General features: G+C 36.4%; 1 protein-coding gene across 2 annotated transcripts in view; it reads right to left on the bottom strand.

Moving 5' to 3' along the window:
• LOC106872738 (protein FAM81A) overlaps positions 1 to 25,535 on the bottom strand; it is a 120,232-nt gene that overhangs the window by 60,880 nt on the left and 33,817 nt on the right. For both annotated transcript variants that reach the window (XM_052976000.2, XM_014919821.3), the window contains 2 exons: positions 7,372 to 7,620; positions 4,200 to 4,442 (listed from right to left, as the gene is read on the bottom strand). In XM_052976000.2, the coding sequence (XP_052831960.1) occupies positions 4,200 to 4,442; positions 7,372 to 7,620 (492 nt within the window). The remainder of the gene's footprint in view (positions 1 to 4,199; positions 4,443 to 7,371; positions 7,621 to 25,535) is intronic.

Genomic DNA, 25,535 nt, shown 5'->3' with positions numbered 1-25,535 from the left:
AGCAGCAGGAGAAGAAGAAGAAGAAGAAGAAGAAGAAGAAGAAGAAGAAGAAGAAGAAGAAGAAGAAGAAGAAGAAGAAGAAGAAGAAGAAGAAGAAGAAGAAGAAGAAGAAGAAGAAGAAGAAGAACAAGAACAAGAAGAAGAAGAAGAAGAAGAAGAACAACAACAACAACAACAACAACAACAACAACAACAACTACTACTACTACTACTACAACAACAACAACAACAACAACAACAACAACACGTTATGAAATTTATACATAAATATTTGCTTAAAATAACATATTTTTGCATTTATTTATTTAACAGTATTTAACAAATAGGTTTATTGTCAATTAAAAGAGTTCGATTAAAAAACATATATAAAATCAAATTGCCCATAAAAAGTATTTGCTGTCCATGGACCCCCTGTCTTGGTCTTGCAGACCCCCTGTGGTCCGTGGACCACAGTTTGAAAACCCCTGTGCTAAAGGAATCCAAATTTGTTAAAAATATATGCATTTTGTTTGTTTGATTGCAACAGAAGAGAAAGTCCATTATATGCAATAGAAGTAAGACTAAATGATAATGACCATCCAATGTATTATATTTAATGCCAAGTGAAGATGTGTGACTAAGTGGTTAAGGTATTCAAATCACAACCATGAGATTGAGAGTTTGATTCCCAGTGAAGTATTGTGTCCATGAGCAAAACACTTTATTTCATATTACTGCAGTCCACTCAGCTGACAAAAATGAGTAGTACCTGTATTTCAAAGGGCCAGTCTTGTCACATTCTGTGTCATGTCGAATCTCCCTGAGAACTACTTTAAAGGTAGATCTGTCTGTGGAGTGCTCAGCCATTTGCACGTTAATTTCATGAGTAGATCAATGGAACACCTTTGCTCTGATCAACTGGAACACTCATTGTTGTAACTGATGGAATGCCAGTTAACTTAATGTAAATACATCACTGAAAGGCAAATTTACTGTGGTATTTATCCAGAGATAACATCTCTTATGGATGTGTTTTGTGAAAAATGCAATATATATCAGAGGGAGACAAAAATTGTCCCAGCACTGTATTTGCATTAAGTATGATACACAAATGGCTAGAGAAGACAGTGAATGTAGCTAGTTGTTGCTGTCATCACTGTTGAGCCCCAGGTTGGCTCTGATCAAGCAAACCTATACTGAAGAGTATTCCAGTCATGATCATCTCTGTCTTTTCCCCAAACACAATGCATCCAGCCCAGAAGCACATTGTCTCTTATGCCCTTTTTTAAGAGGCTAGAGTATGATTTGAGGGTGACTTGGCTATAATATATAGCAAGCCAAGGGACAATGTACAGGTACTATAGTCAGCTCTTTGATAATTTTCAGTTATGACAAATAGGGAAACTTTGTTTTAACCAGATTATTATTCATTAAGTTTAGCAAATCAAAATAATTTTTCCATGAAATACTTGATTATTTTTTTCTTTTTTTACTCTTTTACTTGTTTTAGTCATTAAACTGTGGCCATGCTGGGGCACCAGTTTGAAGAAATTTAGTCAAATGAATTGACCACAGAAACTTATATTTTTTACAGCTTGGTACTTATTCTATCAGTTTCTTTCACTGAAACACTAAATTACAGGGATATCAACACACCAATACTGGTTGCCAAGTGGTGATGGAGGACAAGCACATGCATACACACACACACACACACACACACACACACACACACACACACACACACGTATGGGCTTCTTTCAGTTTATGTCTACAAAATCCACTCACAAGGCTTTGGTCAGCTTAAGGCTACACCAGAAGACACTTGCCTAGGATGCCATGCAGTGGGACTGAACATAAAACAATCTGGTCGGGAAGCAAACTTGCTACTATGTAGCCATGCCTGCGTCTACCCACATCTGTGCCTAGGTAGTATGTACTATTGGCTATGAATGTATCTAGCTTGTATATATTGTGTACAAAATCTTCATAATCATTTTGATACCAATCTGCTTGACAATGCCTCTGTTCTAAAATACAAACTTCCTGTTTTAGAGTTCCGAACACTACCTTGTAAATGATAAACTTATTTTACAAAATTCTTCATCATCTTTAAGATTAATTGAAACAAAGGTGGTGCGTTGTCAATTCGGCTTATTGGGACTCACACTTCTAAGCTACAGCTCTTAATATAATATTGATATTTTACTTAAGGTCACTTAGTTTAATTTTGAGAGTAGTTAATGTCTGGTGTAAATATATTCTGTATGTGTCCTGTTGTTTAGATGTTTATAGTATTGATTTCAAATTTTGGCACAAGGCCAGAATTTTAGAGGAAGAGGTAAGATGATTACATTGACCCCACTGGTACTTATTTCATCAAACCTGAAAGGATGAAAAACAAAGTGGACCTTGGTGGAATTTGACTCAGAACATAAAGACGTACAAAATGCTGCTAAGAATTTTGCCCAGTGTGCTAATGGTTCTGCCACCTTACCACCTTACATGTTCATAATATTGGTTTCAAATTTTGGCACAAGGCCAGTAATTTCAGGGGAGTGGGTTAGTCGATTACATCAACCTCAGTGCTTAATTGATAATTATTTAACTAATCCACGAAGTATAAAAGGCAAAGTCCACTTCAGAAGCATTTGAACTCATAACATACAGACTCACAAAGTGCTGCTTAGCATTTTGCTCGGTGTGCGAACAATTCTGCCAGCTCACTACCTTACATGTTTATGATATTAAGGGCATTGTTGGATAACCTCAATTATTTAAAGAGCAATAAACAAAAGAGCTTCTACATCATCTCTTGGCTTGTAAAGAATAGCAGTTAAATCTCTCACTGATTATACTTTATAACAGGTGCAGGAATAGTTGGGAATAATCTAAGAAGCTTGCTTTGCAACCACATAGTCTCAGGTTCAGCCTCATTGCATGGCACCTAGGGCAAGTATCTTCTATTTTAATCCTGGGTCAACCAATGCCCTGTAAGTGAATTTGGTAGATGAAAACTGTGTGGAAGCCTGTTATGATGAAAATGATATATACATACATATCATATATATATATATATATATATATATATATATATATATACACACACATACAAACATATACACACATACGTACATATCATATCATCATCATCATCATCATCATCATCATCATCATCGTTTAACGTCCACTTTCCATGCTACCATGGGTTGGACGATTTGACTGAGGACTGGCAAGCCAGAAGGCTGCACCAGGCTCCAATCTGATCTAGCAGAGTTTCTACAGCTGGATGCCCTTCCTAACACCAACCACTCCGAGAGTGTAGTGGGTGCATTTACGTGCCACTGGCACGAGGGCCAGTTAGAATGATTTTTTAACATGCCACCAGCACAAGTGCTAGAAGGCAATGCTAGCAACGACCACGCTCAAATGGTGCCATCTACAGGCCACTAGCACGGAAGCCAGACAGCTGCTCTGGCAATGAACACGCTCAACAGTGCTGCTAGTGCTCCACAGGTGCGGTGCCAGTCATTGAGTATGATTCAATTACAATTTCACTTGCCCCAACAGGTCTTCGCAAGCAGAGCTTAGTGTCCAATGAAGGAGAGGTTGGCATGGGTGCTAACACACACACACACACACACACACACATATATATATATATATATGTATATTTGTGTTAATGTAATTTTCTTTAACAAAGGAGGACCACATTGAATGATGTAATACTTTACACAATGTCTGTAAAAAAGAATGGGATTATTATAGCCAGAATTCTTTTAATCATAGATCTGCTAAGTCTGAGCTGACCTGCATTAAAACAACAATTCAAGATGCAGTCTATTGAATCACACCAGTAAATCAATCAAACATTTTACAGCAGCCTAAACAAATAAATGCAACTTAAGAGAAAATAATTAGTAAATGTAGTATCTGAACTACCTTGATATTAACCCATTAACAGTGAAATAAAATTTCATGACAGTTCCAGTAATAATGTTCAATGTCTACAAAAAAATAGAATTTGTATTTTCTACAAGTCACATTGTCTTAATAAACTTGACATATCTCAACAGAAAATAATTTCAGATATGATATTCCTCAACAAAAGATAGATTGGTATATAAAACTGCTTTCTGTGAAATGAAATTTTGAATGGATATCTCTGATTTCTGCAACAAAAGGGTTAATATTAAAAAAAAAAATTTTTTTAAACTTACCAAACGTTGAAGCTGGCCATTGTTTTCTTGTCTTACTGTGTTCATCAACGTCAAATCCAAATTTTTAACATCGTTTTCAATATTCCGAATTTGTGACTCCAATGAGGTTTTTATCTCTTCAAAGAGCATTTGAGTTTTTGTTTCTACATTTGATACATTTAAATTTGAATTTGCTTCAACAGTTTCAATATTCCTTTGATATGCAGTAGAGTTTTTATCGAGTTTGCCAGATACAGTAAGAAGCTATATATACATAATTGTGTGTATATATATGAAAAAGAAATGTTGAAATTAGATATTTCAAATTAAACTTAGGAAAATTTTTCAAATTGTTTAAAAAGAAGCATTAAAAAAAAAGTCAATTAGAAAACATTTCCATCATGTTTATTTCTGATATTTCCTGGCCAAAAATGAGACTATTAATGTTGATGCAGGAACTTAACATGATAATAAAGTTCTTTACGGTACATAAATGCACTTACTAATAATACAAAAGGTTATACTATTCATACTTCGAGCAGTTAACATGACTGGAACTCAGAGAAAGAGCAACATCAATCTGGAGCTACAACTTAAAAGATGGTATAAGCATACTCCTGAAACTTTAGCTCTGTTTTACTAAATCAGACTTTGTATTGATCATCATCATCATCATCATCATCATCATCGTTTAATGTCAGCTTTCCATGCTAGCATGGGTTGGACGATTTGACTGAGGACTGGTGAAACCGGATGGCAACACCAGGCTCCAATCTGATCTGGCAGAGTTTCTACAGCTGGATGCCCTTCCTAACGCCAACCACTCTGAGAGTGTAGTGGGAGCTTTTACGTGCCACCGGCACGAAGGCCAGTCAGGCTGCACTGGCAACGGCCATGCTCAAAATGGTGTATTTTATGTGCCACCCGCACAAGAGCCAGTCCAGGGGCACTGGCAACGATCTCGCTCAAATGTCTTTACACATGCCACTGGCACAAGTGCCAGGAAGGTGATGCTGGGCACAAGTGCGGCGACGCTGGGCACAAGTGCGGCGACGCTGGGCACAAGTGCGGCGACGCTGGGCACAAGTGCGGCGATGCTGGGCACAAGTGCGGCGACGCTGGGCACAGATAACTTATATCTTTGTTAGAGTTTGTATTGATATAACTCTTATATCTTTGCCTTGGGTTTGGAAATTTATCTCTTTTGATACTGAACTCCCTGAAACTGTCCATGGTTTTACAGTACAAATTCCTTGTTTTTAAAATGATCTTAATTAAGATCTTCCATCAAAATTTAATGTTAATATATGCTTTAATAACAACAAAGTTACTTAATTTAATAAATTCTTTATTATTTACAAAATTAATTGAAACAAAGTGTATTTCAAGAGGAAGGAATATAAGAAAATGGGTTGAAACAATTAAAATCATCTTCATTTTATTAAACATGAGAATTTGTCTGCCTCTCACCCCTTTTCAATCCTCATAGCTGCTGCTGCTGCTGCCACCACCACTACCACACCATCACTACCACACCACTACCACTTGAGGAACACTACACCAAATTCAACATTTCAGTGATAAAAGCTGATGAACTAATTACACAAATACATGAGGACGTTCCTCATTTTTCTCTTTTTACAACTTTCTTTTTCTAAACTATACTTGCATAATTTTGAATAAATTATTGGAGACGCTAATGTTACAAATAAACAATCTTTCTAATTCCAAAATAAATATCTCCCAAGCCTTAAGTATGAGAATACATCCATCAAGTATTCAGGTATGTTGACTGAAGCAAGTAGAACAAAATATTCCAAATAAGGGTAAGTAATAAACTCATCCATCATCTTTGCACATATTGTTGCTAGGTAACTTCAGTCATCTCAGCATACATGAAGAAGATACAATACAAATGAAACTGATAAAATATGTGGGAGTGATCTATGGGATGTTCAGTAGACATACCATGGATTCGTTTAGTCTGTCAACAAATTGGTTGTACTTACAAGCATTGCCTGATTATGTTATAGTCTGGCTCTAATGTAACCAGACATTAGTTACTAGAGTACCAGTAGACTAGTATTTATTGCCTGGCCATCAACGTTGTACTCATTATGTAAATGAATTTGTACCTAAGCATATAAGTGTTTACATTTTAACAAACTGCTTTCAGCAACGATCATTGGCAAGTTCTGTAGAGAGGATGTAAGCAAATCCTGATGAATTATTAAATGTTTAATCTTCTTTATTTATCAAAAGAACACAACTTACAAAAGTAAACAGAAAAAAAAAAAACTGGTAATGTAAAAGTAAAAAAGAAAAGAAAACGAAAACAAAATCCTCATAATTGTTTTCATCATCATTTTAACATCCATTTTTCCCTGCTTGCATGAGTCAGATAGAATTCACCGAGGTAAAATTTCTAGTCAGATGTCCTTCCTTTCACCACCCACTCACCTGTTTCCTAGCAAGGGAATATTTCCCCATGACCAGACATGTTTTCACAGAATATTGGAGATGAATGACGCTGCTTGTATTTATTATCTGGCCATCTACCTTGTACCCATTGCGTAAATGAGTTTGTACCCAGGCACATAAGTAATTTATATTTCAACAAGCTGCCTTCAGCAACTATCATTATCAGTTCTGAAGGGAAATGTAAGCAAATTGTGATGAAAAGATGTCAGGACACAGAGAAACAACCATACACACAGATGCATGCACATACAGCTATGCACACACACACATACATACACACATAGATGCACACACAAAAATATGCTTCTTTCAGTTTCTGTCTACCAAATCCATTCATAAAGCTTTGGTCAGTCTGGAGTTATAATAGAAGACACTTGCCCAAGGTGTCATGCATTGGAGCTGAACCCCAAATCATCCATGTAGTTAGGAAACAAACTTCTTTACTATACACACACATGTCTGAACTATATAGCTTTTAACCCTTTAGCATTCAAATTATTCTGTCAAATGTAATGTTTATTGATATATGTTGCTTGGAATTAATTGTGCGTTATCTTATAGCTTTGAGAGGCAGGATCTAGCCAGTTTAAACCTAAAACAGGTAGAAAATTTTGGCCAGATATGGCCAGTTTACACACTAAAGGGTTAAATTACTGTAAATTATTTAATCAATTACAAAAGGTAGATTAGTAGTGAATGAAGAGTATTTTACCTTGTATTCCGTTTCATGACGTAGTTTCTCTAATTCTTTCTCTAAATTATTTACACAGTCAGTTTGGAATTTGATTGCATCATTACATTGTTTTTGAATCGAATTCAGCTTGGCAATTGAAGAATCACATCTCACAATACGAGCCTTCAGATCAGTTAAAGACTTGGCATGATGTATTTCTAATGATTTTATGGCTTTATTACTTTCTGATAAGGCATAGTCTCGAGAACTGATTTGTTTTTCCATCTTCTACAAGTATATAAGTAACAGGTTCAACATTAAAGTTTCTAACCAACAATTTCTGAAAATACTATTTCTTAATTTTGGTTTCATTTAAAATGCTACAGAGTGGGACTGAATCAAAACCCATGTGGTTAGAGAGCAAACTTTCAAGCCTACCCCAACACATGCTTACCTGTGCCAATGTATGTACATATGTATGTATATTCAATGTTTGTTTGGTCTTTTTTTTGACTAGGCTCAAGGTCAACTAACTCATGTAAGGAAGATCAAAATCAACAGAACCAAGAATTATGAATTCAGACAAATGAAAGATAAAGATGACAGTGGCGCTAGAAATGCAGCAAACTCAGAAACAAACAAAACGTAATTAAATACTCTAATTATAAATTATATAAGCACTCTTGGCTATGTTTGTTTCTACAGTCCTAATAATAGTTAATATTCTCTCAAAAGAGGGCAGTGAGCTGACAGAATGATTAGCATGCCAAGCAAAATTCTTAGTGGCATTTTGTCTCTCTCCACATTCTGAGTTCAAATTCCACCAAGGTTGACTTTGACTTTCATCCTTTCGAGGTTGATAAAATATGTACCAGCTGAGCACTGGGGTTAACATAATCAAGTAACTCCTTCTCCAAAGCTGCTGGCCTTGTGCTGAAATTTGAAACCAATATTTTCTCAAAAGACTCAAAACAAAATTTCATTATTTTTTTTTAAGAAATCTACAACAACCAGAAACAAATAATTAGTAGGAAAATTCTAAATTTCAATGCTTTTGTTTCTTAAAAAAGGATTAATATGTACATTGTAACAATAAACACAATATAACAATACAAGAGATTTTCATATGAAACACTGTTCCACGTCATTGTTCCAAAGATCAAATAAAGTCAGCAGTAAAATGTTATTTGTTTATTTATTTGTCATTTATTTATTTATTTGTCATTTATTGTTATCCTTTTCCATGTGACTGAGTGATAGCATGAAAGATAAAAGAAAAATAAATGTGGATGAATAAAGTAATAAAATGTCCTCAAATATTCCACTGTTAGATGACACGATCTTATTAGAATATGAATAGACAAAAGAACAATCAGTTTTAAAACTTCTGCAACTCTACATTTGTTAGTACCCTCCAACCCCACACCCACATGCATATCCATTAGGATGATGCAAAATAACTTATCATTTCAAAAACTTGAAGACACCTAATTTTATTTAATTTAGTGCAAAAACTCAACATGCAAAATTTCAGCACAATTGAAGACATTTTAGAGGTTGCTACCATCCACTGAACATTTTGTATATGGTTATTTTTCAGTTTATATTTATTGTACATTTTCTGTCTCCTTGCCATCTTCTACCGTCCTGACATACAACTGTTTAAGAGATTCAAAGCAAAGTGGGTGGAAATTGACGAGAACAATTACCAAACAACAACAGATGACCCTAACATTGCAGAGAAAATCTGATGCTGAAGAAATCATTCAATTTGCTCAAGCAGCCTCATGATGACTACAAGAAATTGCCTGAGATAATGCTCATTTTCCTCAGTAGTACCCCCAAGTCAGGAATCAGCTTTAAAGCACCTGGAGCTTATCACAGAGCACAATCGATGACCAAGCTAATTTACTGCATTAAAATTTGGATGCTTAGATCTCAGTTTAAACTAACTGAGAGAGAGAAAAAGGACTGAGAGATGTTTGCTGCTTTTCAGCTGCAATATACATCAGATCATGGTACCTAGCATCCAAAAGTTCATGCGCCCCCACCCCATTCAGATTTGCATTTTGTGCAAAGTCTGCAGCTCTACACGCAAAAGGATGACAAAATATCAAGTGATGCACTCAATAAGTTTTTGAGACATTTGTGGTACCTCTCTGAGGAACCTGTGGCACTTGCATTTTTTGATTCAGCTGCTTTGCATGAAACAAAAAACAAAATTAAGCATGCTCTGCAGAAACCAGTTGACTCAAAACCGAGTAAATGAGCATCAATAAATCCTGAATCAGCTGGTCAGAAACAACTGCAGGTTTTCGTCACTGCCAACACAAAAAGATTCTTTGAAATCCTAGAAGTGCCTTGCACCTTTCTTGAAAAAGATGCTGAAGAATGGAATGATGATGAAAGTTATGCGAATGCAAAAGATATCGCATTTGGACTCAAAATGGTAAGGTAAACGAGATTGTGGAAAGAGGTGTACGACTGATGGAGGAATGCAACAAACTGATAACCAATGATGAAGAAGCAATACCTTCTTCAAATTGTTAAAAGTTACAGGACATCACTCTCAAACAAAAACAAGAAAACATTACTCTTGCTTCACAAAAAACAAAAATAAACTTAGATACATGGTTATGATGTGCCTACAGGGGAAACTTCCACAAAAAAAAAAGTTAACACGCTATACACTGCACCTCGTTACATACTAAAACCTAGAATGTCATCGATTTTTTTTCAAACTAGGTTAACTAGGTACATATCAAACTGGTTTTGGCAAAAATATCAACAAAACAATATTTTTGAGCACAAACTGATATACATTTATTTTTAAAACTTGGTAGCAACCTCTAATTTTCTCGTTTTCAACCCCAAATTTCGCATACAATGCTTTCTTAGGAATATGAATAAAATAGGAGGGTGTCTCCCTGAAAATTGAAAAAAAAAATTTTTACCCCTTTTTTGCATCACCCTAATATACATATATATATATATATATATATATATATATATAATGCCAGCAGAAGGAAAAAAGCACCCAGTACATCATACTGTGAAGTGGTCGGTGTTAAGAAGGGCATCAAGCCATAGAAAGAATGCAAAGCTAACATGGAGCACAATGCAGCCGTGTGACTCACTGGATCCTGTGAAAATGTCCAACTCATTGCAGCTTGGAAAGCAGACATTAAATGATGATGATGGCAATACAACAACGACAACAACGACGATGACAAGGAGAGTTGTCACCGACAAAGATTTTCGTTTCATATAAATATATTGAGGACAGATCTGCTGTTAGAGAATATTCAACATAAGTAGGCTATAAGTAATACAGTAGCAAACAATTGTTTAGATCTTAATCTTGAACAAAGTAAGTTTCTTGTTCAGTTGGTCCATCTCATGTCACATCCACTTGAGATTCCAGCTTTTTGCCACAATGTCCCCAGAATTCACAAATCACTTAAAACTGTGTTCTAGATTTCACAACTACCCACAACATACCGCAACCTAAATTACAATTTCAATTCAAACAGAATGTGTGTGTGTGTGTGTGTGCATGCAAGCACACACACACAAGCATATAAATGCTGACTGTTCCTTTTTGTCAGAAGAATACCATCCCTTCATCATCATCATTTAACTTTCCATGCTGACATGGGATGAGGAGTTTGACAGGAGTTGTCAAGCCAAATGATTGTCTATTCTTGCATGGTTTCTTCAAAGTTGTTTTACAAAATTCTTCATTAATTTATTTAAAGGCAACATATTTCAACAAAAATATAATAAAAAAAAAGAGTTAATATATTAGAAACTGGAAGTACCAATCCCAGTACCAAAGCAGCAGAATTTTTAGAATGTCAGACAGGATACTTTGTTTCTGTTCTGGATGTGTTCTGACCAACAATGTTTGTGACCACAATGGTGCCAAACTGTATTAGTATTGTCTTTCCTTTGCACAATATCACTGTTGTTGAGAGGAGTGACTTGCACTCGTAGGCAATAGTTGGTCTACTCAACCCCATTGGGCCTTGGAGAGGAACTTCCAAGGTGCTGACACTCAAATTGGCTGTGAAACATGACAAAGGCCATTAACTTTAGAGACACAACTACAACACAGTACAGTCACATACAAATCTATAAAATTACAATCTTTCTGTCTGGTCTGAAGAACTGCAAAACAAACTGAATAGCTCAATAACACAGATCCACGTGACAGGAAACAAAATAATAAAGAACACTTGGTTTTATATATACATCAAGTGTTTCGCCTACATGCTCCAGTCAATCATAGCTACTTCACAGATGACATTTTAGTGTAAGGGTGGACATAAAATTGCAACAATATATATTTTTGGAACACTAAAATTCAACAGAGCATGGAAATTGAGCATATAAAACTGCAACGCATAAATCTATGGGCGTGTGTTGTTTTTTTTTTATGGGAAAGGAGAGGGTGATAAAGAGTGGGAGTGGAATTTGAAAGAAGAAAGAGAAAATAAAGAAAAAAAAACTTAAAAAAAGGAAAGAGAAATCATTTGAACTGATTTGAAAAAAAATATTTTAAATATTTTTGTTAACATATAGGCACAGGCATGACTGTATGAAGAAGCTTGCTTCCCAACAAAATGGTTCCAGGTCCTGTCCCAGTGTGTGGCACCTTGGGAAAGTGTTTTCCACTATAGCCTCAGGCCGACTAAAGCCTTGTGAGTGGATTTGGTAGACAGAAACTGTAAAAAGCCTGTCATATATACATATATTATCATCATCATCGTTGTTGTTTAATGTCCGCTTTCCATGCTGGCATGGGTTGGATAGTTTGACTGAGGACTGACAAGCCAGAAGGCTGTACCAGGCTCCAATCTGATCTGGCAAGGTTTCTACAGCTGGATGCCCTTCTTAATGCCAACCACTCCAAGAGTGTAGTGGGTGCTTTTTACGTACCACCAGCATGAGAGCCAGTCAGGCGGCACTTGCAACAACCATGCTCGAATGGTGCTTTTTATATGCAACCGGCATGGGTACCAGTCAGGTAGTACTGGCATTGGCCATGACAATGACTTCACTTGACTCAACAGGTCTTCACAAGCACAGTTTATTGCCCAATGATTGAAGGGTACTCTTAAATGGGCTGGTTATGCTGCACGGGAATAGGTCACAGCCATGGTTTCACTTGGCTTGCCAAGTCTTCTCACACACAGCATATCTCCAAAGTCTCAGTCACTCATCATCGCCTCCATGAGGCCTGACATTTGAAGGTCATGCTTTACCACCCGACCCCCAGGTCTTCCTGGATCTACCTTCCACAGGTTCCTTCTACTGCTAGGGTGTGACACTTTTTTACACAGCTATCCTCATCCATACACAGCACATGATCATACTAGTGCACTCATCTCTCTTGCTTCTCTCTTATGCTTCTTATGTCCAACTTTTCTCTCAGGGCGCTTACACTCTGTCATGTATACATACTGACATTACACATCTAGCAGAGCATACTAGCTTCATTTCTTGCAAGCTTACATATGTCCTCAGCAGTCACGGCCCATGTTTCACTGCCGTGTAGCATGGCTGTTTGCACACATGCGTCATACAATCTACCTTTTACTCTGACCAAGAGGCCCTTTGTCACCAGCAGAGGTAGGAGCTCTCTGAACTTTGCCCAGGCTATTCTTATTCTAGCAGCTACACTTTCAGCGCACCTTCCCTCGCTACTAACTTGGTCATCTAGGTAACGGAAGCTATCAACTACTTCTAGTTCTTCCCCCTGGCATGTAACGGAAGCTGTTTTCTGCACATTCAAATTTGACTTTACATAGTAAGCTCAAAAAGGAAGAATAAGCCATCAAGGTCAACTGTGTCCTTACTCCTTCAGAGGTTGATTAAATAAAGAACCAGTCAAAGAACAGGATCAATAACAGTTGCTTTTCTCCAAATTTGAGGCTTTTCTACCCAATATAAGAAATCAATAACTAAATTCTATATATTTTCACTATGATTGCCAACAACAATGAAATTGCTAAATTCATTCTCGTTTATCATTAGTTAAATCCTAATTCAAGCTACAATTTTAATCAGAACGCAAAAAAATGCTACATACACAGTTGCTATCTAGAAAGCTTTGTCATGCATCCTTCATGTCAGGGATGAATTAATCAGATATTAAAATCTACAACTTGAACTGTTTGGCAAATAAGATATCAAATAACTATAAGTGTCAGGCTAATATTATACTAAAGTAAAAGATATATATATATATATATTATAAAAAATCCAATAAGCAATCAGCTTTAATCTAGAATTACAACTGACTGCCTTATACTATATTCTCACACAACAACTGATAAATTATATCAGAACACTAGCTTATTCTTCTTCAAGAAACAATCATTTACATGCTTAAAACAAATATATATATACGTGGTCTGATGAATAAGTATCTGGACTGTTGCCATAGTAACAAAGCTAGAGCACACAGAGTAAAGCCGTTTGGCACAGATTGACCTTCAACTCTGCTGTGCATGGGCACTAAGTTTTAATGTTCTAGTTCACTTCCACTGTTTACAGCAGTGCATGAAAGGAAGGTGTCTAGGGTGTGTTCATCACACTGAACATGACAGAAAGTTGAGCAGAGAATCTGCATCAAATTTTGTCAAAAGCTTGAAGATACCTGCTCAGAGGCCTGTGCAAAGTTTGCAAAAAGTTTTCATTGTTCTCGACACCATTAAGGAGATTTTGTGCAACTGAAACCCAAGTGTCTTTTTGGTCAGCAGAAAGCAGTTTTGGCACAAACTTGGCAGACATGCATCTCATACCCAAATCTTCAGTGATAATAGACTGAACTGAACTGTAACTAATCTGCACATCATTTGATAACTCATGGATGGTGATTTGACGATCTCCTTTCACAGCTGCAAGCACATCTGCAATGTTTTTTTCAGTTCTGCTGGTTGCAAGTCACCCAGAACGTTTGTCAATATCTACATTTTTATGGCCATCTTGGAAACGTCTGAACCACTCGTACACTTGTGTGTGACTCATACTCTCTTCACCATACACTTTCTGCAACTTTGCATAGGCCTCTGAGCAGGTGTCACCATGACAACTTTCTTTGTCGTGGTCAATGCAGCGATCATGTTACTTCGAAGCACTGCTGTAAACAGCAGAAGTGAGCTGGAATGTTAAAACTTAGTGCACATGCATGGCAGAGATTAAGGTTAATCTGTGCCAAGCAGCTTCCATCAGCATACTTTAACTTCGTTATTATGGCAACTGTCCGGATACTTATTGATCAGACCTTGTGTGTGTGTGTGTGTGTGTGTATATATATATATATATATATATATATATATATATATATATATCACCATCATCATCGTTTAACGTCCGCTTTCCATGCTAGCATGGGTTGGACGATTTGACTGAAGACTGCTGAACCAGATGGCTACACCAGGCTCCAATCTGATTTGGCAGAGTTTCAACAGCTGGATGCCCTTCCTAACACCAACCACTCCGAGAGTGTAGTGGGTGCTTTTACGTCGAATTTATATATCATCATCATCATCATTATTTAACATCCATTTTCCATTCTGGCATGGGTTGGATGGTTTGATAGGAGCTGGTAAGGTCAAGGGCTGTGGCAGGCTCCATTTTCTTTTCTGGCAGAGTTTCTATGGCTGGATGTCCTTCCTAATGCCAACCATTTTACAGAGTGTATTGGATGTTTTTTATGAGGCATCAGCACCAGTGCTGTTAACATGACACAATATGTGTGTGTGTGTGTATACAAGGTGGTATCAAAAAGTTCCAGAACTAGTAATCTATGTATATAAAAATGAGAATGTGTGTCTGTCTGTCTGTCTGTGTGAATCCCTAAAACTCGAGAACTACGCAACCAATTTCATTCAAATTTTACAGATGCCTTACTTAGGGTTACAGTTGTGTTTTAGTCAAAAAAAATTTTAACTTCTTGCAGAGTTCGAGCCCACAGCAACATAATATCTCCTCCACTATTTAAGTATTACATGTCAAAAGTGAAACAAAAACACTCATGTCAAATACTTTCACTTTAAAAATGAAACTATTCTACTAACTGAAACAATCACATTTCGATACTGTAATGACAGATACTTTCAGAGAGAGAGAGAAAGAGAGAAAGAGAGAAAGTGAGAAAGAGAGAGAGAGAGAGATGTATATGTATACATACAGATGTATATGTACACATTATTCCACTAACTGAAACAATCACATTTCGATACTGTAATGACAGATACTTTCAGAGAAAGAGAGAAAGAGAGAGAAAGAGAGAAAGAGAGAAAGAGAGAGAAAGAGATGTAAATGTATACATATACATGTATATGTACACGTATATGCATAGATATATATATATAGATATAGATCTATATGCATACATGTATATGTATACACATGTGTAGATGTATATATATAGATGTACATGTAATATGTACACATATATACATATATATACATGCATACAGATATCTATACATATATACACCCATCACACACGAACACATGCACACAAACACACACATTAGTCATTTGTTTTCTTATCCAAAACTACGTCAAAAGTACTGAACGGATCTTTATGAAATTTGGAAATTATATTCTATGTATAACGGCCATAACTCCCATGAAAATTCATATATTTTTGATGTTGATGAAATTTTAACCCGAACATAACAGATGAGCATTATTTGTAATTCAACGGTACAACAGTGTAAGACTACCCCTTCAGATATACTTTCATTGTGATTTCTGCAATGTGGTGCATAAATTGTCAAGTAAATGAGACGCATCTTTGCCTCCACTGATTCACTTGAAAAGTGTTGAGTAAAATTATTTCGTTGCAGACCTCCTTTGGGTCTTTTTATTATCACTACGACACACATAGTCCCCAGTTGGTAACATTGATTTCAAGGCCCTCCTAGATGAGAGACTGGCATTCCACTTAATGTCTATGTTCCATGCTGGCATGGATTGGAGAGTTATTAACGTAGAAATATGGTATCGTAGCTACTAACAGTTGAGGGTTGCGTAGTCTAGACGGCGTTTTTAGATTTCATTATTCTCTTTAACCCGGGCAAAGCCGGGTATTTCTGCTAGTGTTTAATAAAAAATGATTTATTTACCTAAGTTTTAACATCATCTCCTTTGAAATAGTCACCTTGCACAAGAATACAGCAGTCTCAGCATTCCTGCCACTTTTGGAATCTGGCCTGAAAGTCGTTTCAATAAGCAAGTTGAGGATCTTCTGCAGTTCACTCTGGATTTTGACAATGGTGTTAAAACGATGAACTTTAAACTGCATTTTCATTTTGGGGAAGAAATGGAGGTTTGCAGGTGCTAAATCTGGCAAATAGGACAGGTGTGGAAGCAATACCATGTTGTTTTTGGCAAGAATTCATGAGCGAGGAGAGCTCAGTAATAGGGTGTATTGTCATCATGAAGAATCCAGTGCTTCGTGCTCCACAGATCCAGTCATTTTCATCAAATGTCCTCCCTCAAACACTTCAAAACGTTGCAGTAGGATTCTCAATTAATGGTCTGGCTCTGGGGAACAAATTCTCAATGCACAATACCACATTTCTAGGGGTGACACAAGTGGCAAGTCCTCCAGATTGCTCATCGTCTTCCAGGAATGTTCTTTCACTTTTGAGGTGTCCGTGCCACTTGAAGTATTGTGTATGACCCATTGCCTCATCGCCGTAAGCTTACCAAAGCTTGCTCAATGTCTCTGTAGCAGACTTCCCAAGTTTAATGCAAAATTTCACGTTGGTTCTTTTTTCCAACTTCCTGTCCATGACAAAATCAGACTAAATGTGATCACAAAAACACAAATTTCACAACTTGTGAAGCAAACACAACAACGTCATTTGGTACACTGTCTCATAAAGGTCATTGCTAGCTCTTACTGTGCATGCAACGATGTGCTGCCATCTGTTGGTGCACTACAGAACTAGTCCAGGAACTTATTGATACCACCTTGTATATAGATCATCATTATCATCATTGCATAATGTCCCCTTTTCCATGCTTGCAAGGGTTGGTTGGAACTTGTTGAGGTGGATTTTCTACATCCAGATACCGTCTTGTCACCAACCCTCACTTGTTTCCAAGCAATGTAATATTCTCCATGACCAGACACTGCATGATGGTGGCATTCATTTACAACCATCACATGAAAGCAAAGTAAGGAGACAGTAACACACACACACACACACACATACACACAAATACATACATACATGTACACACACACTTAGGTTAAAATGGGCTTCTTTCAGTTTCCATTTACCAAATCCATTTACAAGACTTTGATCAACCAGGGGCTATAGTAGAAGACACTTTCCCAATTTGATATACCAATACCTAGAGTACAGATAAGTAAAGTTATGTCAAAATATTCTAGAGACATACAATAGCAACCGAAACAAGGTGTGCTGATGATGTTTTATAAAATATTTCAAAGGTATAATAGAAAAATCTTCAGAAAATTGTCACCTTTTTCATACCAACCTGCTTGAAACTGCTCCTGGTTTGATAACACAAACTTCATATTTTAAAGTGATCTAAATGAAAACCTCCCAGCAAAATTTCAAGGTAACTTATGTTCCAAAATACCAGGTTAATAAAGACAAATTTATTTTATTAAAGTTTTCATTATTTTTAAAATTAATTGAAAGAAGGACAATATATTTTAAGAGAAATACAGTAGCCAAAGAATGCTATATAGTTATATGTAAAATAGTCTTATTTATGAATATGAAAAAAATACATTGTAGAAAAGTATTATATAGCTTTCAAAGGTACTATTTCTAAGTATATAAATTTTTGGTTGTATGTAATTGCTAAATAAAACATATTGAAGCTTTCATCTCAATTATAACTATGCTGATGTTTATAAACAGCATAAAAAGTGATGTAACTGTTTTTTAATTGAACATTCTGAAAATTCTAAGACAACTTTTATATTCATAGTAATTTGATTTTCCAAATTATATTTATGCCAACTAGATAAGTTACATCTGTACTCTACTTAAGCACTACATGCCAAGAAAATGATTTCAATTCAGATACTGTCATTTTTCATTTGGCACATCACAGCTAATAATTTCATTCTTATCACTTCTACTCTTATCATTTGATAAGAGCTAGGCATTAGGAAAAGCATGTATTAAAACTGAAAGAGCTATATTCTAACAAAAAAAAAAAAATTGAACTTAAAAATATTCTTTTCTACTCTAGGTACAAGGTCTGAAATTTTGGGGGAGGAGACCAGTCGATTAGATCGACTCCAGTACGCAACTGGTACTTAATTTATCAACCCCGAAAGGATGAAAGGCAAAGTCGACTTCGGTGGAATTTGAACTCGGAATGTAAAGACAGACAAAATACTGCTAAGCATTTCGCCCAGCATGCTAACGTTTCTGCCAGCTCGCCTTATGAAGCATAACAACAACTCTTTCTACTATAGGCACATGGTGGAAGTAGGTCCTGATGAGAGAAGGAGGCTTCTCAATTACATTGACACCAGTGCTCAACTGGTACTTATTTCATGGACACTGAAAGCATGAAAGGCAAATCAACTTCATCAGCTCAATACTACAGATTTGCTTGTCAGTTGCTTGACCTTAACCAGTTGAGCATGTCCATTAGTGACTGACAATATGTGCATCTCTGATCATGAGCAGGAGTAGTAGGGGAACATCATAGCCATGTGTTGAGAACAATTCTTTGGAATTTGAATAAATCACCTCTGGAAACATAGGTGTTTCATTCAACATCCTTAAACAAACCTTATTCAGGGATCTTTTGAATGGGATGGGCTACTCGATCTGAGGAAAATTCTAACTGGGCCCCACCTGCAAGGTCATGTGATGTTTATCTTGATATGAGGTAACCAAGTCACACACATGTGGTTGTGATGCATGTGCCTGGTGTACCCTTGTCAGATGGGCAGTCATGATGGGTATATTGGGCTTTGTATATTTGTACCCCAGTGTCACTTTGATGGCATGCACTGCTCTCTCACTCAATAATAATAATAGGAATATAAAGGAAATCGGAATAGAGTACCCAGTAGAACTGTTACAAAAAGTTTGCCTCCTTGGCACAGCCAGAATAAACAGAAAAGTATAAGATAGTTGAATAGAACAGATAGCATGGTACTGTAGGCTACAGTTGACAAGCCCCCTATGCATGCAAGACTCCAGGAGCCCCAACAAAACCTGAGATAAAAAGAAGTAATAATAATAATTATTATTTCTTTATTAACCACAAGGGTTTACATTAAGTAACACATTAATAGACAGCACAGGACAAAACGAAGAATGTGTGTGTGTATGTTTGTGTGTATGTGTGTTGTTGTGAGGGTTATGCATGCAAACAAAACTAACAAAATAAAAAGAAAAAATCGACAATGTGTAATCCTCAATAGGGAGGAGATGTTTGAGGGCTGCTCATAAAAAAAAACCCATAAAAAAACCATGGGTACCCTGACTTTTGGGGCAGGTGCCTTTTTTCTTTTCCTTACCTTTTTCCAAACTACAGGTGTATGCTCAGGGTAAGCCCATTCACTTGCACCATTCTTGCCACTTTTATCCACCTTTCAGCAAACTGGTTAGAAAACAACACTTACCTCTCTACCCTTATTTTTCTTTTCAAGTGAAACTTGAAGAAGTTGATCAAGGATTGGCCAAACAGAAAAGTGTTTGTCTTCAGCCTCTTCAATTTTGGTCCACCATACAACCACTTTGCCATGGCTACCAGGTATATAAACACAACCTTTCCTTTCCGGTTAAAGACAATCTTCACAATGGATTCAGTTGACAGCTGGATCAGTCCAACAACCCCTCATGCAGCTAGCCACTGCTTCCCATATTTCAAAGGCTGTTATCGGCCTTTCACAGTGCTCTGCCTCTTTCAGCCCGTTGAGGTAGAACATGAAATCCATCCTGCGATCCGGCTCACTGCTGCTCCCAAACAGTTGAGCAAAGTGCCACTGAAAGGCCACACACATCTGTCTTGGATCAGTTACTATTTTCCCTTCATGTTCCGGCAAGTATCGGATCATGGATTTATTGCAATGCTATGCCTCAGCCACTCGGGGTCCATTGAACGGCTTAATTCTTTCTACTATAGGCATAAGGCCTGAAATTTGGTGGGAGGAGGTAAGTTGATTACATTGACTCCAGTGCATAACTGGTACTTATTCAATTGACCCCAAAAGGATGAAAGGCAAAATCAACCACAGTGGAATTTAAACTCAGAATGTGGCAACAGATGAAATACCACTAAGCATTTCGACAAGTGTGCTAACAATTCTGCCAGCTCACTGCCTTAATGATAATAATAATTATAACAACAATAACAACAACAAGCCAATCCCCACAAAAATAAGAATGCATTACTGTACACTCTTTAGGAGTACAGAGGTTTACCAGGTGGTGAAGCAGAAACTCACATGAAACTACCAGAGAAAAGAGTATTAATAATAATAATAATAATAATAATAATAATAACAATAATAATAATAATAATAATCTAATGGTAAAATGCTCCATTTCTTACAATGTGCATAAGTCTCCTATAATAAGCTCCACAATTTTTCTATATAATTCTCGATTGTTTGTTTTAAAATTTATTCCCCTTCAAGCCATCATCGTCTCTTCCAGTTTTACTGTCACCGACCTTTACCAAATGATATTTCTCTGATCTTCTTCCTAGACATTACTGACACATGATAAACTTCCTACTTAAAATATTTTCACACACCATTAATGCTGAATCTTACAAGTGATTTTGTCTGGAGGCCTCAAACTCTTAATACCGACAAAATTGCTTCAAGGAGGTTTCTTCAAAGTCAAGCAGTACTTCACTACAATTCTGAGCAGTTGTTGGCATTCTTCAAGGATCAAATAGATTACATTCCAGTCTTTTAGAGAACTCAGTTCTTTCACATACATGCAAATCAAATATTAACAATTTCCATCTACTCGAAACCTCGATTGTGTACGTTAATCTTAATTCAAGTTGGCTTCCAATTATAGATAAATAATTTGCAGAGAAATATTCTGTATCAGATGAGAAAGTTTCTTTGAGAGAATAGTTACAAAAAAGAGTGCTTCAGCGTCATTTAAAATTCATTCTGCCCACATCATAGAATATCTCATGAAAACTAAAAGTGTGAAATAACCTTTAGTAAGACTTAAAGGGTTTTAACATGTGAGCTGTATGTAGAAGACAGTACATTTAAGATCGCATACTGATAAAAATTAAATATGGATTAAAACAGATCACAAATATAAATATATTAAATAATATATGTAACACTTATCACTAGAAAATATCAAAGAGGTATTTGTAAATGGAACTTGTACATATTAAATGTACATACATCAAATAATAAATATCAATCATAAATGAAAATTTTCTTCTTAATAAACTTATTTGGCAAAGAAATTATTAATTTCATTTAATTAAGAACCATCCATCCATCTTCTCTACCCACTATTTGTGGGAGGAGCATGGGAGTAGAGTCCTCAGGCACCTCCACCATAAGGTTCTGTCAAAAGCAATCATCATTAGACTTTTTGGCTGGATTCCCAAACATAACCAATTGAAATAATGGATCCAACCATCCCATTCTCGGTCTATTCCTAGGTTTCCTGCCAATTGGCTTGGTTTGAAAAATCCATCTTGTAATTTTTTTTTGTGACATTCTAATCACAGGTCCATAGTGCTGGAGCTGTGACCCCACTCAGTGCAGAGAAGCAGTAGCTCAAATTGGAGAAATTCCATGACCTCTGAGCTAGGCATCCTGTTAAGATAAAATTGGAGTGACTTCATTTGTCAGTACTCTATCAATTCTATGTAGTTCTGGTAACAGTAAGTAACACTTAACACTTATTTGAAATAACTAAGTGGGAACTGAAACCAGAACACACTGTATAACTGTTGCATAACCAAAACCCACATCCACAAAACACCTAAGTGCACCCACTATAGCAACACAATCAAGATGACTATCATGAAAGATATGAAAGGTGCCTTTGTGAAAGGTATAACATGAGCAATGAATATTCCCTTACCTCCCAAATTGCAATAAAGTTCTCTCTGGTGTCTTACTGTAAGAAACAAACTTTGCAGAATCCCACAAGCCATCATTCTTCCAGCAACATAACTCTGCATGTAATACACCTGCAGATGAAGTATCTACATTTACTGCCAAAACCATTTCTGCTAAGCATAACAAAGACAATCCTTAACTCTCCTTCTCCATCCCACTTGCTTTACTTCCACACGTAGATATTATATGTATACAGTAATGCCAGTTCAGCTAGTTCTGATATTATTCTTAGCTAGATCCAATCCTCACTAAATACTTCAAGTTTCCTTTCTTTATAAAAACCTGTAACCAAGAATTCCATCCCCAAGAAGAGCAGTCACTGAATCTCGCAGCTATTGGCTTTTCATTCATATTTCAAAAATGTCGATGTAGTCATAAATAATCATATCCTATCATGCTACTCAGTAACACCAGTGTAATAATCTTAATAGAACTGGGTCTAATGGAGATCTGATTTCTCACATTTTACAAATTTCCTGCAAAAGAAATGTTGCTGAGCTTGACATCAGCAAAGACTTCAGTCATATCTGGAATGAGTGCCTTCTGTCAAAGTTATTTGCCTATGGTCTCTATTCATCTTTCATTTCTTGCATCAGAAGATTATTTTACAGATCTATCGCATTATGTATCAACTAGCATCATGTAACCTCATTTTATCAATACTTATGGTTTCTTAGAGTTTTACAATTCTTCTTCCTCCTCCTTATATGCTGCTGCTGCTTCCATCACTGACATTGTCATCACATTATTTCTATTTTACATCCTGTGCATCAGCGTGCATTCTAGTCACGTACTCTTGTATACATTGAAGGTATGTGCATGTGTGCACATGCATGCATGCATACATACATATGTACATATGTACGTACATTAACTTTTTGATAATGCTTCTAATGCAAATCTCTTTACAAAAAACAGAACTATATATAAGCACCATTTCTACAAATAAAGACCTTGGAAACAATCTCCAATGAGGGATATGATCTGGGCTATCTTAGCAGCATTATTATAGGCCCTTGGGCAAATCAATGCACTGAGCCCTATACAATATATTTATTGACAACAAGTCATAATATACATAGATGAGAATTGGGCCCTTAGACCTGTGAGCCAATGCCTTAAAATCAATACTGGATACGATACAATAATTTCATTCACTGCTATCTATTCTGTCATTACACATATAAAAGAAATGAAACTTATAATACTATTCCTTCCCTGCTCATGAACAGTACACTATTGAAACCCTTCACAACCTTATCGATGATAGCTTTTCAGTTCATGTGGTATCCACTTGTCCAGCTTCTTTACCTTGCCGATTTGTTTCAGATGGTCCAATACAGTTGGAATCGAAACATCAAACCTTGCTGCTAACTCACACATAGTTTGAAACATATCTACTTCCACTACAGTTTCCAGTTCATCATTATCTACCTTGGTCTCAGGTCTACCACAGGGTTGACTTTCAAGAGTAAAGTCGCCAGACTGGAACTTCTTAAACCATCGACGTACAGTGCGCTCATTCACCACATCTTCACCAAACACCTCATTGATGTTTCAAGCTGTCTGGGATGCTTTAGTTCCATGACAGAACTCATATTCATAAACAGCATGAATTTTTTATCTATCCATGGGTTCACAAAAATTGATTTACAAGACAAAACTCATAATATAATCAGACACCATGAATTACATTTCAAAAAGTGATGATGTAACTCTTCAATGTTGTAAAACAAAGAATAGTCAAGATAACACATAAGTTAACGACTGTCAAACTTGGTGCATAAGAAAATCAGACATTTCATTCTTAATGACTTGATGTGTGTGTGTGTGTATGTGTGTGTGTCATCATCATCATTTAACGTCCGTTGTCCTTGCTGGCATGGGTTGGACAGTTTGACCGGGGCTGGCAAGCTGGAAGGCTGCACCAGATTCCAATCTGATCTAGCATGGTTTCTATGGCTGGATACCCTTCCTAACATCAACCACTCTGAGAGTGTAATGGGTGCTTTTAGGTGCCGCCAGCATGGGTGCCATTTGCATGACACTGATATCTGCCAGGACTGTGAGTTTGCTTGGTCATTGCCTCCATGAGGCCCAACACTTGAAAGGAACTCAGCTATTTTGCCTCCATGTGGCCCAATGTTTGAAAGGTACTTTTTACATGCCACCTTGTATGTGACAGCAGCATCAGCCACGATTACAATCTCATATATGTGTGTGTGTGTGTGTACATATACATATATATATATATATATATATATATATATATATATATATATGACAGATTTCTTTCATTTTCCATCTATCAAATCCACTCACAAGGCTTTGGTCAGCACAGGACTATTGTAGAAGACACTTGCCCAAGACGCTGCATAGTGAGATTGAACCCAAGACTACATGGTTGAGAGGCAAGCTTCTTAGCAGCACAGCCAAGCCTGTTAATGTTCTGCTAATTCACCATGCCAAATTGGTACTTTTTTTATTAACTCTGAAAGAATGAAAGGCAATAGTGATCATTTGATCATAGCAGAATTTGAACCCAGAGCACAAAGAGTTGGAACAAATATATTGAGGCATTCTATCTGACAATCTAACTACTCTGCCGAGTCACCATAGTGAAAATTACTCCTTTCCAATTTAGAGTATGATATCAGGAAATAAATATAGTAAAACATGAAGAAAAGTGCTTGATTGAGATGCCTCTTAACACGTACAGAGTGTTAACATCTATTCAGGTTCAATATACTTTTTTAATTATAAAGAACAAATTAGGATCATTTTAATTAGTGTTGGCAATCAATATTCGGAATGTGAGGCTTCAAGATGAGGCAACTAAAAAACAATAATTAATTGCTTGTGTAATGAAAAATTTTTTTGTAAATTCAGAGGTTGATAATAAGTATGCAATGTAGTTTGTCTTCTTTGAAGCTCATTTTATACACACACATATATATACAATGTGTATGAATATGTATATGTATATATATATATATATATATATATATATATATATATCATCATCGTTTAACGTCCGCTTTCCATGCTAGCATGGGCT

The sequence above is a fragment of the Octopus bimaculoides genome, chromosome 2, assembly GCF_046866305.1.
Source record: "Octopus bimaculoides isolate indiv1 chromosome 2, ASM4686630v1, whole genome shotgun sequence".
NCBI lineage: Eukaryota > Metazoa > Mollusca > Cephalopoda > Octopoda > Octopodidae > Octopus > Octopus bimaculoides.
This window is presented reverse-complemented; position numbering and strand designations above follow the sequence as displayed.